Below are 19,998 nucleotides of genomic sequence, written 5' to 3'. Positions count from 1 at the left end.
GCTTAAGGAAATGCAAGAGTTACAGAAAAAATCATTTTTTAACAAAATGCATTTGGCATAATAAGGATATAACATAGCAGGTAAACCCATTTTTTACAAAACTTGGTATTAATCAGGAATTCATTCTGTCGCAGATCTTGTAAAGAATTCTGATGTTTTCCTTCTATACATTAGAAGAGCTTTCACAACTATATTCACTCCGTACAAACTTCCTCCAAGTTCAAGCATTAATATCAGCAGTTCGGAAATGTTTGCCAAATCCATTGCCCCTTATACTCCATCAGTTGTTCGTCCATTTTTACCTCCAAACATAGTACCTGTACTCCAAAGTTTTAAGGGCTCTAAACTCTTTTATATTTTTTTTAATAAAACAACATCGTAGCCACAGGTAAACTCAAGTGGCAAGAACAATTTGAATTTCCTGACGGAGAATGGAGCAAAATTTTCAATATTCCGTATAAAATAATTAAAAGTACGAAACTTCAATGGCTCCAATATCTTCTATCCCACTATATTCTTACTACAAACTCTAGTTTATTTAAATATGGTGTTGTGCCCAGTCCTATGTGCACACTTTGTAACTCCGAAAGAGAAACAATAATACATTTAATGTGGGATTGCCAAGAGGTGCAAAATATGTTATAAAAATTTGAGAATCTTTTAAACGCACTTTTCCTTCCGTTTGCGGTAAATAAGCCGTCTTTTATCTTTGGACTTACGAACAATGGTATAAATACTGCTGTTGATAATGTTATTATTCTTATTTTTAAACAATATATTTATAGGACCAGATGTTTTAATAAATCTTTAAATGTTCATGCATTGGTAAACAATATTTAAGGATTAGCTTGAATAGATTTTTTATGTTAAGAATACACTCATATTTTTGTGTTATATCTCCATAACATAAAAAATCTATTCAAATTAATTCTTATAATTCAATTTACTAAAGATAATCTCTTCAATACTCAAAATTCGTTTTGGGACTCTTTTGTCTATGAAATCATTACGCCGTCATCTCAGCCAATCATAAGCAACGTCACAAACGGCGACGTCATTTTTTCCTTTATGGGCTAATAAAGTAAATTTTTAAGCCAATGAAAATGCTCCTAACAAGCAAAATTGAATTATAAAAGTATTACAACACACTAATATATATATATAATGGACAGAATGACAGTTTAAAAACAAAATTGGCCAATACCTGGAGTAAGTGGATAAATCTTATCAAAGTTATCTGATAGTTCCTTTATGATTTAATATCCGAAACAACTGTGATGTTACTCGCCACATCTCAAACAAATACATTTCTAACCACGTTCCTCTGCACCTTTTCTCTATTTTCTCTACTTCCCATTTTCCTCATCCTTTTACTTTTTTTCTTCTTCTTTCTTCTCCTCTAAATTTTCTAGAATTAAAAATTTATTCTTATTGTTTTATCAAGAGAATTATTATAACTTGGAGTGTGCTAGACTGTGTGTAAGAGTATGTTTAAAGAATCTCAAGTATTTACTTTATACGTTTTATGTATGATGGTGTGAGGGTGTTTTTGTGTGTATGTGTGTGTGTGCCTATGGAGTGGTGCCTCTTATAAATGTATGTAAATCTGTATATTAAAATGTAAATTATCTATTATCTTGTACATGTATGTTTGGGTATATTTAATGTATGTAAGGGTGTGATTGATTGTGTGTTTATTTATGTATGTAGGTGTGTGTGTGTGTGTGTGTGTGTATGTAAGGGTGCGTATGTGTGTGTGTATGTATGTATGATCGTGTATGCGTAGATATACAAAGGTATGTGTGAAAGGGTGAACACATAAAAAACATTGAATTAAATTATATTTAATATAGATGATTAATTGTAATATCAATATGATTTAAAAATAAAATAATTATATAAAAAAAACATGTCGGAGATGAAGTCAAAGTATTTTTTCTCTGATGAAATTAGTAATCAAATGAGTTTTTGCTGTGAGCAAGGGAGTCATACACATGGCATGTAGAAAAATCCTTCAATCTCAGCAGAAACACATAAGTAAGATATGTATAACCATTTCGGAAACGAAAAGAACAACATCCTTTCTACGAACGACATTTGAGACTGGACAAATGAGGTTTACGTGACGTTGTTTGATGACTGATTAGATTAAAGGTTCTGTACAAGTATACATCTATAATGAATTGAATTTATTAAGAGAGAAGAGTCACATGTAAGAATCTCAGCAGATAACAGGCGTAAAACTTTAGGATATTTTCTCTTCTTCCTACCTAACTTTCTTCTTCCTAATGTCTCCTTTGACACCACCTTACTTTTGGTCTTTAATTGAGCGATCGCTTCTGTGAGGCTCTAGGTTCCTTCCCCTGAGACACGCCATAGTCTATAAAAGTGGTAGTTTCTGCTATCGTTTAGCGCTCAGCATACCGAAAATGAGATAACTGTTTTGAGACCGGGTGGGTGCTTTGCTTCGTGTCAGCTGAATGCTGCAGTGATATGGGAATATAAAAAGATCCACTATACAAGAATGCACAGCAAGAGTATAATGCTGTATCCCACCATACTTCATAGACGCTACGCACAACAAGACTGAGCCTTTTTCTCATGTGCGAACGCTCAACTTGAAATACTGATTTGTCCATTCTTGTTTTTAATAGATAAAAATTATAATTCGTTCCTTAAAAAAATGCTTAAGATTGTCTTTTGCAAGATTTTCACAACAAACAAAGATATACAACACATGATTACGATATCCTCTAAGCTGTTAATAGAGCGTTAAACCGGCAACATCCAACCGAGACGATTTTAGGTGCTGTATCACAGATTTTGTTAAAATGTACACACTTTACCGTCATGTTCTGCCAAATAAGATTTCCATCAAGTTTTGTACAAAATTCGTCTTTTTGACATATAATGCCAAATCAGTAGGTATTCTACAGAAGTTATAGGCTTCACTACCGCGAAGCCAAGCGTCGATATCCCTGTAAAGTCCCGTATATTTCCTCTTTAGCTGAGGATCATGAACACGTCTACATAGCTCACAGAAACCTTCAGACATAGCTTGGTCAGAAACGTAATTCCTTTTCCACCAGAAGTAGGATGATGCTGCAGTTATATTTGTGGAGAGATTCCACATGTGCGCTGTCAAATCTTTAGTAGTAGGATATGTTGATGTGTCCAGATAGGATTTAGGAGGCAGAAAAATATCATACTGCGTCTGTCCACGGCCGATTGGTATTGTACTTGTTTGGATCCGGTAAGCTTTAAACATTTTTTCTGTTACATAATCTCTACAGATGGAATTTTCAAAAGCCAAAGCAAATTTATAGTTATTTAATTTATTTAAACAGTTTCCAAATTCAGACTTGGGACAAACAAACTTTCCACAATCGCCATACACATCGGTATCATACAAGGGATTCAACACTTCTATATATTCCATTCTCCTACCTGCTGTTGGACAATTGGAAACAAAGATAATAGATTTGTTCAGTTGAGATGACCATGTCGATAATGTTTCAATCTGTTTTTGTTTATTAACTGGAATTGAATGAAACCTCCCGTACATGTGTAATATGTCTGCATCTCTCCTATAGCTTAGTGTCCAGTTGAACAGATTTCTCCACCTTTGCATCTTGTCCGATTCGGGATGATATGTCGGTGGTTCCATAGAATGATAGACCCAGAGCTGTCCCCGAAATTTCTTCAGTGGGCTATTTTCGTATAAAGTTGGAGCATGAAATACAACAACATCATTATCTTTATTTGACATCCCGTCCACTAAATGACATTTGGATTTACAATTACGAAATGGATTACTAAGATCTGATTGTTTCCTGTAAAAATATATAGGGATGGATTCATTAACATCCTGGCGGACGACCTGCTGACTGCTGAAGTGCAGACGTGGAATGTTTTCTAGTTTGTTGGTGAGGATCCAATATATAACCAAGCTGATTATGATGACTCCTGTAGTTTTTTTCTGTCTGAAAAAAATAATGGCAGACGTTATTATTATTATTATTTTTGTTACGAAGAATTATTTTCAGAATTGGATGTATCTGGTTCCGAAAAACCAAAACGTTGCAATAATATGTAACGACAGGTAAAGCGGGAAAACAGGTTGTAATATTTGTATTTTTGTTACTAAAATGATTTTCCTCGTAAATGTCCCTTTTTAACACTCAGGGCTCGGTTGTTCAAAACAAGATTAGGTAATCACATTATTAGTCAAATTGTTATCTATTTGCTACAAAACCTTTGATATATCTTCTATAAAGTTTGTGAGTAAGTAAGGAATCGAATTTTTAAGGATGCTTCGCCGTCGCCGACATTTTTTTTAATTTACTTTTTATTTTACTTATCTACTAAAAATGGAATTTATGAATTCGTATTCTTCTTCAATAATCAAACTTTAACATAAATTAAAAACAATTAATTGCATCACGAAAAAAAATTCCATTACACTATACTTTACATAGAATAACAATAAAGCAAACTAATTATTTTATGTTTATTTTTGTGTTAATTACGCATATCTATACACGAATTATTGTCCAAAAGATATACTTATGTCCGTCGTCATTGGGGCATCTTTAAGAATCCTATACTACCATATTAAGTCAGTATCACAATAATTTATTTTGGTTTGAAAATTGTCAAGAAACTGATTAGCCTAATCAAGTTTTGGACAACTGGACCCAGATGTGAGAATTAAGTGACACATTGTGACACCTTCACACTCAGCCGTATCATTGTAGGCCATTCCCCGGTGCTCACATTATGTATGACACTAAATACATGTATTTATTAGATAAGGTAGATAACTCCTATGGTTATATTATCAATACATCCTAGGTTATAGAACTTTCTAGAATAATATCGTGTATAAACATATATATTTGTAAACATGTTGATTATAAGTAGGGATCTAGAATGATCTATTTCCAGAAAGTTCTGTGTGTTTACTGTTTACTGCTTTTAGTAAGATATTTATAGAAGTAGAAGGTTCTCCAATATTCTTGAATTAGGGTTAAGCTATATATACTGCAGCTGTCCAAGAAAAATCAGAACTGTAATGCGTCCTGTGATTAGACGTATCAAGAATTGTACATTGCCATATTAGATTATATTGGGAGATCTATTGTGACTTTATCTGTGGAGTGTTACAACGCATTGTGTGGATTTATTCATATTGCCTAGAACTTTGCAAATTATCTGTGGACATTCATTTTTCCTCGTGGAGTTGTGAACATTGTTAATTAGGAACCTGGAAGGATAAAGGATTATATCAGGACATTCACATACAGCTAAGTAACATTTTAAATTCTTGTATTATTCTTGTACCACCACCAATTACTTTAGGTATTGTAAACCATCTCTGTATAATATTGTATAAGCTGCTGTTTTCTCATTTCTGTTATTCTTGGTCGTAACAACAGACCTACCTTATCTTTACGATTTACTAGATTACTTTACTCAGGATGACCTATAGTCCGCGTGCTTCTTCCCTTGGCGTCCCCCGTCACTAAACTTTTCAAATATCTTTTTGTAAGTTTTACCGGTGAGATTTAGCTGCAATTTGCCTAAACTGTTCCTGACATTATCCAAACTAAGTGATGTTCATTTACGGGTCGATCCGAATTCAAAGACGGCGCCACAGCCGCCATCTAGAAACACATTCTGAATTTCTTCTGATGTTTTGCCTGGTGCGATTTAGCTGAATCCCGTTTTAAATTATCTTAAACCTACTTAAACTAACCCTGATATGAGCATGAACAAGAGTGTTGTTATATTTTGGATCGATCTGAATCCTACGATGGTCGAAACAACCGCCATATTGAAAACGCATTTTGAACTTTTTTTTCTAAATCTAAAGCGAGCGCCAAGGTCCTCCTCTTGAAAACTTAATTTAATTGTTTTCCTATTTCACTGATGGCAAGGTTGTCAGATTACCATTAATGTCCGTTTGCCTCTTGTAATTACAAAAATGTACACTTATATCCGCATTCAACTTTCGTTATCTCGTCTTCATACCAAAGGTTACCAGACATCAGTCAGATTGAGAAAGTGTTAAAACACATAAAATATATTATGGACAACATTGTTAGTGAACCACTGGAATGTACGATAAAATAAATTTTATAAAAATATGACGGAAAACACTTTGATGAATAGAGATCAACGACACAACATTGAATAGAGAACTATTGTTTGTTTGTTTGATTGTTTGTTTGCTTGTTTGTTTGTTTGATATTAGTCCTATAAACAGCCAGGGTCATGTAAGGACGGCCTCCCATGTATGCGGTGTGTTGTGCATGCGTGTATATTGTGCGAGGGGCGTATTTTGGGAGACTGCGGTATATTCATGTTGTTTCTTCTTGTAATAATATAGTGGAACTGTTGCCCTTAAAGAACCATTAGAATATACGATAAAATAAATTTAACAAAAGAATAACGGAAAAAACACTTTGAGGAATAGAGATCAACGAAAGGATATCAAAATATCCGTAAACTTAACATAAAATAAATCAGAAAGAAAAATGGCGAACACCGGAAAAATAAGTATTATGTAAGTTCGTTTTTATGTAGAAAGTAATTTATGAATTGCAATACATATTTATGTACACTGTATTTAGTTGGTACAAATATGAATAAAATGTTTTAAAAGTTAACTTAGAAATGAACTCATATTCGTTCTTGTTGATTTATATATGTATAAAAATAAGAGTATAAGTATGTAAATTCTAATTTATGTAGAAGGCAATTTAAGACTAGAAGTACATATTTTTTTACACTGTAATTTAGTTGGTACGAATGAAATTTTGTAACTTAGAAATGAACGCACATTCGTGTATGGAGGTACGTGTTTATGTATAGAGGAACGTGTTTATTTGTGGAAGTAAAGGAATGTGTGCTTCTAATTTTGACAATATGCTAATGCTAATGATAATTACCTTTTTGATATTACGCAATTCATGTTGACTTTTTTCACTATCTGCGAAAGAAAAAAAAACAGTTTTAATAAACAAACTCTTAATTCAAGATCCTGAAAATTTCAAATTATTAGTATTAAGAGTACATTGCGATAATATCCCAACTTAAAGTTATGTCTATTCACTAGCTTTATAGATTCAATATGACTGTTGTTATGTCACTTGAAAAAAATATCAACTCATTTGTTCCTGGCAATGCTAAGGTATTCACGTTATATTGCTAAATTATATTTTCGGGTTTAATGTCTACTGTCTCCTTATTATGGTGAAAGCTTGAAGCATGCCACAGCACGCACCTCGCGCTTCACACGCGCAAGGCACCACACATGATCAAGAGATCTCGCGAAGCTACCGGTCAAACTATGCTGAAAACGGGTAAATCAGTCGTCCTACTGCCCTTCTGTTGAACGCTAAGCAGGAGCAGATAGTACCACTTTTCACTGTTCCCAACCGGATGTGGGTAACTGTAGTTACGCTCTTCAAAATGGTGAATGTGATTAGTAGGGAGTAGGATGACAGCATGACACTTTAAAAAGGGCAAGAGTTCCAGTATACAAAAAGACAAATGAAAGACTTTACCCATCCTCAATTCAAGGTTACACGGATCAAAATGGCTAAATGACTTCATGTGAATAAAAAAAAAGGCCTTCAGACCTGATATTGGGCCTGTGACATGCTGTGATGAAGTGTTACCAAGTTTGTTCAACAAATGACATTGATCATCATTCAAGGTTACATGGCATCTGATATTTGGCCTATGACATGCTGGGATGACGGGTTACTAAGTTTGTCGAAACTAATGATCCTGCCGTCTCTCAAAACACGCACCACGCATTCAATACATTGCATACATGGACGGTGGCCCTTACATGACCCTGGCTGTTTATAGGACGTAAATATGATATACCAAACCTTCACCAACTTTATGCAAATAAGTTCTAGTTTGGCTATTGTAGACACCAAATAATTTTCCATTTTGGCAGTAAAATTTCATTAAAAATAACCTACTTATACATTCTAAAGTCAAGATGACAAATGATTAAAATACAGGCCCTATCACTGCCGGGTTGGATGTAAAGATCTGCATTTTGAACAATTTGGCCAAATGAACAAATACCATACGAAAATACTGACAGCGACGAATACATGTCCCTCGACATGTCGGTGACAGAACTGGAAATTGATTACTCAACAAAACTGTAAATAAACAGTCACATGTATGGCTAGCTCGAATATATATGACTACGCAATGTGTACTAATAATTCAGTGTAATAATATTATCGAACATATTCAAAACAGGACATCAGGAAATTTACACTTGATAATAAACATTGTCACAAGTACACTTCCATTTCTCACGCAATACAGCCTCAGGCAACATGAGTGTATTGCCCTAGACCAGTCAGTATTACACGTGTAGGTATGAGAGAAATAAATATATGAGGAGCACATCAGTCTCAAAAATATACGTGCTGTTGCGATTCCACCTGGCAACAGGCAATGACCATGGCTATATATAAATATATTTTTTAATTTAATCAAACAAATGTGCCTAGTACCAGCGATGAACAATGGTGTTTTCGGATTGCTTCAGACAGTAGTTACACATCCTGAACGCTCTTCGCGTATAATACAAATTACATATGGTCGGTTTTTTATTATACCTGACACTTTCACGCCTTGATACAACATGTTACCAACCAGAAATGTCTTAACTATGTATTGTGGCGTTTTCCCTAGATTGATATCAAGAACCTCTAGATCGTATTCACATAATATACAAATATCGGTCTGTTTTGAATTGAATAATTCCGGAGAAAAAATGAAGCTTTATGATATCAATAAAATAGTGAAAACACCTCCAGAAACATTTTGCTTACAATTTGAAAAATCTTACAAAGATACACACAATTTTTACATAGTGATACGGTCGCCTTCTAGCTTCACGCTAGAGGGAATTTCCCTCAGCTCAGTCGGGGTCGCGGGTTCGAGCCTGGCTGGCGGCACACTGCTCTCGCCCTGTTATACAAATATCGACCTGTTTTAGGTGCATGTGGTGTTTTAATATCTCCTCGGGGAAGCTTTATCAGCCGAGGTTGAAGGTTATATCACTTTCGAGGGTCGATAAATCACCCTACCAACCTGAAAACAGATCGATATATATTTAATTTCCAAATATTTTATTGACAAAAATAAAGACAATGTTAGTGTCAATTGGATTAGACATCTGGCGTAGCCTATCTTAGTCTTCTCCCGATATTGGTGGTACAAACAAATAATTATATAAAACATATATACATGATGAGTCTTATGAAAATAAGGGGAGGTAACTCCTAGATGAGAAATGACATATTTTTTTATCATATTTATTGTAACTCTACAGATTAACAGTTAATTTTCATTTTTTATATAATAACCCAATATTATCACCAAATTCAACTATAATTGATGGTATGTATATTTTGTGATATTGGTCCTATTCGCCACAATAGATATAGGCTATAAATTCCACATGTGTATAACACAATTAGCCATCCACTGATGGGCATCAAGATTTGATTTGGGGAGTTACAACTATATTTGTAATTACTAGTGTTTACCCATAATTAGTTTCTTATGAGTTGCATTACTTAAATATTTGATGATTTTAAAATAACACCGTCAAGAAAAGAAGAAGAATGATAACAATATTAACATATTAACAGAGAAACAATTCAAAAATTGAGTTTGGATAAGTCTCATTAGGCTGCCCATGGTACAAATATATTGTTAGTTGCTAGCTGTATCAAGGTGGATCTCCAGGGATGAAGGATTATAGGTACATGTAGATATAAACAATAATGTATAATTTTATAAGACCTACCATTACTATGATCTACATGGCTACATATACCAGAATAATATATATTTTATTTACGTTAATATATTTCTATTTTCAGTATCATTACAATCTGAACATCCCTGTACAAGGACATTTAAACACACATGGTTATGATGATGATGATTCAGATGTTGTTCCAGCGGCAAACGGTGGTTTTGATATAGATTACATTCACACATTGGGGTTTCTGTAAGGTGATCCATGAATCGGTCACAATTTAAATTACTTGCACTATTTCTTAATTGGCATAGAATAATATTTATTGAAATTACCGCAGTATTTAGAATAATATTTATTGAAATTTGTTGAAATTTGGTTATTTTTATTTAGAAATTACTTTAGTTGTGGATGTTTCAATATTATGGATTTCATCAGCTATCTTATTCATTTCATTCAACATTGCTGGGAAAAAAAACTTTCAAAAAACTTACTGTACGACATAAGGGATGATCAAATAATCTGTTTGTACGAAGGGAATACCTATAGTGTCCCATCATTTATAAAAGGTTCAATAATATCATTTAGATAATCCGGTGTTTCATTATTCATTATTCGGTACATTACAAGAATTCCACGGAAGTGGATGTGTCGCCTGCACAGCATCACAAAAAATAGTTATTTACAATTGAAAATATTGTTAATAATTTAGGTGAAGAAATCAAGTTCCATAACTCTTGCAAATATTGATGGATTTTGAAAAGTATCAAACCCATCTAAAATCTCATTTATATAAAGCAATATACCAAATTTAGTTGGAATCGGACAATAAATACTAATGTTTTCAAGCGGAAGCCATGTTTCGGCTATTTTAAGGTCCCGTTACTCTTGCAAATGTTGACAGATTTTGACCAGTATCGAACCCATCTAAGATCTCATTAATATAAAGCAACATACCAAATTTGGTTGAAATCGGACCATAAATATTTAAGTTATCGAGCGGAAACCATGGATTTTTCTGTTTTGATGATTTTAAAGTCCCGTAACTCTTGAAATATTGAAGGATTTTGACCATTATTGAACTCATCCAAGATCTCATTGATATAAAACAATATATGAAATTTGGTTGAAATTGGACGATAAATATTTAAGTTATCGAGCGGAAACCATGGATTTTTCTGTTTTGACGATTTTAAAGTTCCGTAACTCTTGCAAATATTGACGGATTTTGACCATTATCGAACTCATCCGAGAACTCATTAATATAAAACAATTTATGAAATTTGGTTGAAATTGGACGATAAATATTTAAGTTATCGAGCGGAAACCATGGATTTTTCTGTTTTGACGATTTTAAAGTCCCGTAACTCTTGCAAATATTGACGGATTTTGACCATTATCGACCTCATTTGCGATCTCATTGATATAAAGCTATATACCAAATTTGGTTGAAATCGGACGATAAATACTTCAGTTATCGCACGGAAACCGTTTCCCGGACGCCGACGCCGACATAGTGATACCTAATTAAATGTCGCCCTTGCGTCCTTTCCTTTTACAAATGACCAAATAATGCTCAAAATGTCTTTTTCCCAATATAAACTATAGCAAACTTGACCCCTCCTTAGGGGGGAACGTGAGTCCCCCGGGTCATATAATTCACAATTTTTGTAAAGGACCTCAAGACCTTTCAATCTATGAAGAGTATTTGATTCTACCATTTCTGGAATTTTAGAAGAAGATTTTTGAAGTTTTAGCTTATTTGACCCCTTTTGGCTCCAACCCTCAGGCCCCTGGGAGCCAGTCGTGGAAAAATTGTTAATAGGATTCAATGGCCATCTCATACTGATAATTCTGACAACATATGACTTATTTCCTATTACAAATGACCAAATAATGCTCAAAAATGTTTTTCCCTATATAAACTATAGCAAACTTGACCCCCTCCCTAGGGGGGAACGTGAGACTCCAGGGTCATATAATTCATAATTTTTGTAAAGGACCTCAAGACCTTTCAATCTATGAAGAGTATTTGATTCTACCATTTCTGGAATTTCAGAAGAAGATTTTTGAAGTTTTAGCCTATTTGACCCCTTTTGGCCCCACCCCTCAGGGCCCTGGGGGCGGGGACCATATAATTCACAATTTTGGTTGACCTTTGGCTATGGAAGGTTTCTGCAAAATTTCAACAAATTTGGTTCAGTAGTATTGGAGAAGAAGTCGAAAAAGTAAATTGTTTATCGCCATACGACGCACGACGACGGACAAAAGGCGATTAGAATAGGTCACTTGAGACTTCGTCTCAGGTGACCTAAAAATCTTCTGAATTCAAAGATTTGATGAAACCAGATACTTTTCATGTATTGAAAAGTCAGTTATAAAATCACTGACTGGTTTCAAGGGCCTAATGGGCCAATATATAGTTTTTTGTGTCTTTGTTTTATTCTGTATCCGAACTCAGGTGACCGCTAAGGCCCATGGGCCCCTTGTTTAAAAGCTTTATCATATCCGTTTGAAATATGTAGATTCCATTTAACATCATCACTAAGTGAAAGACCAAGGTGTGTATGTGTTTTGTTTTCAGTAATAGGATTATTATAAAAGTGTATAACAGGATGATTTTTAAGTTTTCCTGGAAAATATAACGGGCTCTGTTTTAGCAGGATTAAATTTGATGTCCCATTTAGTGGCCCATGTTTTGATATTATTGAGATCATCTGACAGATTTTGGGCTAATTCTTGGGGATTATTATCACATATGCCATGTAAGGAAGTATCATCAGCCAATAGCTTTATTTTGTTTGAGACACAATCGACAATATCGTTAATATAAATTAAAAACAGTAGCGGTCCGAGGACTGAGCCTTGAGGAACTCCTGCTTGGACCGGATTAAAGTTGAGGAGTACCCTTCGGTAGTAACTCTTTGCTTTCTTGATGATAAAAAAAATTTGACCCAATTTAAAAGATTACATATAATTCCATATGATTGCAATTTGTAAAGCAGACCATCATGCCAAACTCTGTCAAATGCCTTACTGATGTCGCAGAATATGTATCTTATTTCTTTATTTTGATCTAGACAATTAACTTTAGTATTGTAAATGGAAAATAATTGATTTACAGTTGAGCCTTTGGGAGTAAAACCTGATTGGTGTTTAGTTATAATTTGATATGTAGAGAGGTAGTTATATAGGTATTTAAAAATAATCTTTTCAAACATTTTACTTAAGCATGAAGTAACAGATAGGCCTTTATTTAGAAACATCATTAATTTGCCCTTTACCTTTGTAAATTGCATTAATATCTGCCATCTTCCAAATAGAGGGAATTATACCTGTTTCAATTGTCTTGTTATAAAGGAGAGTAAGAGGGAAAAGTAAAGATGGTTGTAGTTATTTATTATTTAAGGAATTATATAATCAGGTCCAGCAGGTTTATTATAATTTAGTAAAAAATAACTGATCTTTAACATCCTGCTTAGTAATAGTAATATCAGAAAAGGAGTGAGGAAATTGTTGGGTAATTTCAGGTAGTGGTTCAACATCTTCAGAGGTACATTTGTAGAGGATATGGATAAACAATACTTATTTAAACACTCAGCTTTATCAAATGAGTGTTGAGTGAAGGAGGTATCATTAATAAGAGAGGGTATAGAGGTGGAATTATTATTGATATATAAAACATTACGTGCAATTTTCCACCTATTATTAGGGGGAATAGATTTATCAGATAGAGATTTTTGTAGATTTTCAACATATGATTTTTTTGCTTCCCGTATCTTACTTACGGTTTCATTTCTTTATAATTAATTTTTCTTTGTTTTCATACCAAATCTGGCTTTCTGATTGGCCAATATTTTTTTTGCATACCACTATGAAAAAAAAATCCGAGAATGGCGCGAAACCCCGACGTTAACGTGACGTCACAATTGAGACATTGACGTTGCGTATTGATTCGGAAAAAAGAATCCCTTGAAAAACCACTATAATGTTACATTAAAACATACTTCATTTTATCAAATAGAGTGTAAAATTAATTATAAGTATTGATGTCACTATTTTTTTAATTTCATCGGGTTATGAAAAAAAAACTGTTTGCAAACTTTTGTGAGAATCCGCTACGCGGATTCACACAGTTTGCAAACAATTTTTTTTCATACCCCGATAAAATTAAAAAATAGTGACATCAATGCTTAATGATTCTATAATTGTCCAAGTGGAGTGCAGAATTAGATGATTTTGCTTTCCTATGTACTCTGTTTCTTTGTCTAATATGTAATCTGATATCATTATTCATCCATTTTTATCATTTGGCCTTATTGTAACATATTTACTATGATTACATTCAGTTATACGGCTTTTTATTGTATCACATAATATGTTATTAAGCTCATTCGCATCATGTCTTTATATATGTATATTTCCCAATCTTTTCCCAAGATAGTTCTGTTCATTTTGTCAAAATCAGCATCTGGACAATTAAGATTTTTTTACGATATGAGTGTTTTCTAAAAACTGTATAAGAAATATTGAAATTAATCAATGAATAATCACTACATATAGGAGGAAGTACGCATGCATTTTTATAATGTTTTTGTTATTGGTAAAAACAATATCAATTGAAGTTGCTGATGTTGGAGTGATGCGAGTATGTTCACTAATTAAGTTAGACAGATCAAATTTAGACATCAGTCTACCAAGATGGGAGTGCGGTTGAAGATTGGTCATATTGATATTTATGTCACCAGTGATTATTATATCCATATTAATCAATGGCTTTCTCAATGACAGTGTCCAATATGTCCCAATATCTAACAGGAGATTCGGGTCTATAGAGACAAGCTAAAAGAAATTTATGTGACTCTATGTGAACTTCTATCCATAGCATCTCAGTTCATCATGCTCTAGATCATGTCGTCTATAAGTAACAATATTTTCTTTGTAGTATATCAAGACACCACCACCAGGGCCAGTTTTTCTGTCCACTCTATAGATATTTTCGGAATAACCAGAGATTTTAAGTTCATAATCAGAAATCGTAGGGCTAAAATGTGTCTCAGTAAGACATATAATATCACTGTCACTTAATTCTGTCTCAACAATACCAATTTTATTTTTTAAAGATCTTATATATACGTCCGTGGTAACAGCCAATACGTTCGATAACAACTCAAATCATACAAAGGAGCTGTGCGGTAGGTTCAAAGAATACACCTAATATTAAATAGTATACCTAGTATAACAATTGTATACGTAATATAAAGCTACACTTACCTCGGCCTTATAAATACTGACACGTGTGCAGGTAACTGATAAAAAATCTAGGACAACCCTCAACGATTCTCCTTGGTAAACACAAATACGTGTTAGGTATACGTAGTTGCCGCAATATACGCGTTCGGCTTCACGCACAGCAGGCAGGCCATGCATCCTGTCATCCGTTACCACAAGTATCACGTACGGCTTCACCCACAGCAGGCGGCCAGTCATCCGTTACGGAAGTGACAATTAACTGTCGTACCAAAAGTATCACGTACGGCTTCACCCACAGCAGGCGGCCAGTCATCCGTTACGGAAGTGACAATTAACTGTCGTACCACAAGTATCACGTACGGCTTCACCCACAGCAGGCGGCCAGTCATCCGTTACGGAAGTGACAACTGTCGTATCACAGTTACCGCATATATATATAGCTCCTGTCGTATCACAGTTACCGCATAGCACCTTTGTTTGATTGGAGTTGTTCAAATTCAAATTCTTTATTTGCATTAAGTTTTTTTTTCAATTTATTTGCTTTTTACAAAGAATAATATCAAAATACAATTAGCATACATACATACAGGATAAGTGGAGAATGGACAAAGCATTACATTAATGACTTTCTCAAAATAGTTGCATTATAAATATATTTACTAAGTAAATTTAATTCTTTTATATTTGTAGTACTCAAAAGTTTGGTTAATTTAAATACAGATGGTTTTTCCCAATAATGTCTTTTTATAAATTTCTTTCTAATATCTTGATAAATTGGACAAATAATAATAAAATGATATTCGTCCTCAATATCACGATGAGGGTCACAAAAACTTACAACCACGCTCACTTCTATCTAAATTTGAAAAACGGCCAGATTCAATGCACAAGTTATGTGCCGATAACCTTATTTTTGTCAATAAATACGATTTTTGTTTGGGATATACATTGTCAAATAAGTTTGTAAAACAACTTGATTCACCAGGTGACGATATAAATAGCACTTAAAAGAGTTTTCTAATATAGATGACAACTCTTGAAAAGCTATATCATTAATTCTTTGTTTGATTATTGCTAAAATATTTGAAGGAACAACTTTATGCTGGTTTACCCAAACATCACCAAAACCATGACTGTACAATATATCTTTAACACATTCTACCCAATTAAATACATTGTTCGATTTTGGTAAATTCAATAAAACATTATAGGCAGTTTTTAAGATACAGTTATTAGAATTTATAATTTTCAACCAGTATTTTATCATTCGATACTTTCTGGTGTAAAAAAGAGGAAAACGCCCAAGTTCAAAATAAACCATTACATTGCATGTGCATTTTTTAACATGTAATACCTTTTTACAGAATTCAAGCTATATCTTTTCAATATCTGGAGCTTTACAGCCACCCCAGACTTCCGATGCATAACTTAATACACTGTTAACATATGTATCAAATAAATTTAAAAGAGTAACAAAATTCATTTGCATAGATTTACATTTTGAAAACAAAGCAAACACAGCCTTTCGCCCTTGTTCTGACAACTTTTTTTTGTAATGCATTAAATTATCATTAAATTTAAAAACAACTCCCAAATACGTAAATTGGTCTACAACTTCCAACTGTTTGTCATCATAAAAACCAACAATCTTCTTTACGTAACTTGCCACTTTTTCTAAAAACCATTATTTTTGTTTTTTCAACATTAACAGTTAGATTCCACGTTTCACAATAATTATGTAGGCTGTCCAGCATGTTTTGTAAATCACTTGCAAATTCCGCAAACAAAACTAAATCATCAGCATACATCATGAGAAAAAGGCTTAACTCACCAAATTGGTAATCATTTACTCCATGTTCTATAAAATAGTTTTCAAAGTCATTAACATACAACGAAAACATTATCGGTGACATAATTTCTCCTTGAGCGAGGCCCATATTGTTTACAAAAAAATCTGAACATCTCCCATTTACAATTACACAAGATTTTACTTGGTTATACATTGATTTAATAGTTTTGAGTAAGTTTCCTCTAATTCCAAGTTGAGATAATTTAAACCACAATTTGCATCTATCTATAGAGTCGAAAGCTCTTTTAAAATCTACAAAACAGCAAAATAATATTTTATTGTCATTAAGAGATTTAGTAATAATAGAATGGAGCACAAAAATATCATCAACTGTACTTAATCTAGGGCGAAACCCAAATGGGGCATCAGTAACAACACTGTTGGATTCCGACCATTGTATAAGACGATTATTTAAAATTGATGTAAAAAGTTTTGCCATACAGCTAAGAAGACTAATACCTCTATAATTGGCAGGGTCACTACGGTCTCCTTTCTTATAAACTGGTATAATTACAGCAGTTGACCAAGCTTCAGGGAAAAAACCTGAGTTCAAAACATTATTGAAAATTTTATTAAGAACAGGATTCAAGTGTATACTTGTACTGCATTCGATAAGATATTCGTTAAGAATGCCATCCAGGCCGTGAGATTTACCTCTTTTCAACCCCCTAATAGCCTTTTCAATTTCCTGAGTGGTAATGGTTTTATCTAAATCCTCAAACACAGTAGAGTCATCCGTATTATCATGGTGAACCTGGTCATTATTATTAACAGAAAGCTCTTTGAAATGATCATAAAAATTAGATATATGTGCTGTTGGGTTAACTCGTTTTCTAGAAGATTTTTTTTATAAAAATATCTAGGGTTATGTTTCCTTAAATGATCCAATATATCACCTTACCTTCCTATACATATTTTTTACGCTTCCTCTCTGCAATTTTGTATTCTCGTTTACTTGCTTGTAGCTGTTGACGATTACTGTGGGATTTATCTCTATTAAATATTTTTAACTTATATAAATACCGACCTCTTAATCTTTGTAGTTCTTCATCAAACCATGGTTTGTTTTCCTCGGAAACACGTGAATGAGACCGGAAGTTCTGGTCTGACCTCGTACGTGCTGACCTCTCAGGTCGCTCATCAGCCTGTTCTACTTTCGTGAACGGAGATAGTGTAAACACATGTGTTTATAGACTCAGGAGTTACTTCCCCTTCAATATTACTTGCAGCGTTAATCCTATCAATATTATCACGTATTGCTGTAACACATTGATTCTTAAAACTACCGTCCCATTTATACACAGACCTCTTAGTACCTGATAGATCTACATTAACATTATCAAATGTACCAGATAAATCTGATTTAATTTGGATATGTAGAGGAGCGTGATCTGAAAATTCTGTGAAACTAGACAATAAAATTATCAATAATTGAAATTAGCTGGAGATGCACAAAAAGGTAATCAATTACACTTCTACCGCTTCTACCTTGGAATCACTGGAAAAAGTAAATTTATTTCTTCCGTTTATTATTCTTAAGCCAGATGCCTTACATAGATTTAACAGTCTTGTACCATATTCATTCAATACCGTGTCAGGATTAATTCTTTTGTCAATGTCAACATCTGTATCATATGTAATAAAACTTTGCAAATATGTTGTTGTATATTCTGATTTATATAATCTTGTCTAATGAAATCAGCATCCGTACGTGTTCTGCTACTCAAGTCACCAAAAACCATAGCATCACCCTTACTTGAATATTCAGCAATACAGCTTTCAAAAAAAAATAAATCACAATTATAATACTGATAGTAATTGGAATTGGCAAAAACCATAACATCACCCTTACTTGAATATTTTATCAACTGTGATTTTTTTTAAAGATTTTGATTGATCAAAATAACAACACCTCCTCCCTGTGCGTGTCTTGTCAATTTTCATGGGATATCAAAAACAATCATATCCGCAAAAGTTAAGAGAAAAATCATTTGCTATCCAACATTCAGTCAAAAATACAATATCGTATGTACTTATATAATTAGTAAAAGCTTTTTTTATCTAATTTATTATTGAGACCACCATTAATGTTCCATGAGATTATCTTTAAATGTCTCTTATTGTGTCCAATCTCTGCGTGTGTTCCTATTTTTTCCCAGCTCGTCCTTTCTGTGGACTTTTCACATTCCGTGTGGGTAGCATGGCCTGTATACAGGTTACCGATCGAGGCCCGCCGCTTCCCTTCATCGCGCGCTTTTTTACATATGGGCCATAACTCTTGACGGACAGCTTGTATTTCCTTCGGGTACTGCTCACTTATGTAGATATCCGACCCAATCTGTTTCCTATAATTTTACGTACATCTTCCTGTTGGTAATATGAACTGAATTTAGCAACAATTGGTCTCGGTTTCCCGCCTCGTTTCTCTCCAAATCTGTGCGCTCGGTCGATGGCAACGTTATCAATGTTAAGCTTATTTGTATATTTGTATACAGTCCTCGCGCACTGTCGTGTCGGACTCGTTCACTTCCTGAATTCCAAAAAACAGCAAGTTGTCTCGCATTGAACGTGATTGTAAATCAACAACTGACTTTGATAGGTTTTTACATTGCAACAGGGTGGTATCTAAGTGCGCTTTCATAGAGTTTATTTCCATGCTGAGACTTTTCATTTCTTTATTATCCTGCTCAAACTTATCACTCAAAAACTGTTGACTTTTCTCCACCTCCCCCACTCTGTCGCCAAGATTTTTAACATCAGTTTTGACTTCACTCAAGGATCTTTCTATCAAGTCAAGTTTTCCCAATCTCTTATTTATGCCCTCTACTTTTTCCATAAGAGACAATGCCCACCCTGGGGTAGTTTCTGAACTGTGTGTGGGCACCGGTTGTACATGAGCTGATTGGGGTGGCAGATGCCCTGGGTACATTATCATGGGTGTTTGCATATTAGTTAACGTTGGTGAGACAATATTCTGGTATCCCTGATATGGGTTATTCTGGCAATTATTACTATCAATTGTTAATGAACGTATTGCCCGTTACAATGCACGAGCATAGGTAAGTATTTGAAAACTTACCTGTTT

General features: G+C 33.8%; 1 protein-coding gene and 1 long non-coding RNA gene across 3 annotated transcripts in view; both read right to left on the bottom strand.

The window, feature by feature from the left end:
* The window catches only part of LOC138334712 (uncharacterized), a 228,754-nt gene that overhangs the window by 4,436 nt on the left and 204,320 nt on the right, over positions 1–19,998 (bottom strand). The window lies entirely within an intron of this gene.
* LOC138334707 (alpha-(1,3)-fucosyltransferase C-like) lies at positions 1,918–9,325 on the bottom strand. The gene is made up of 3 exons (XM_069283394.1): positions 8,903–9,325; positions 6,954–6,994; positions 1,918–3,983 (listed from the first exon to the last, which is right to left on the bottom strand). The coding sequence occupies exons 2-3, from the start codon at positions 6,974–6,976 to the stop codon at positions 2,849–2,851; spliced, it is 1,158 nt and encodes a 385-aa protein (XP_069139495.1). The 5' UTR covers positions 6,977–6,994; positions 8,903–9,325; the 3' UTR covers positions 1,918–2,848.

The sequence above is a fragment of the Argopecten irradians genome, chromosome 11 (assembly GCF_041381155.1).
Source record: "Argopecten irradians isolate NY chromosome 11, Ai_NY, whole genome shotgun sequence".
Taxonomy (NCBI): Eukaryota; Metazoa; Mollusca; class Bivalvia; order Pectinida; family Pectinidae; genus Argopecten; species Argopecten irradians.
Note: the sequence above shows the minus strand (reverse complement) of the source record. Positions and strands in the feature narration are given on the sequence as shown.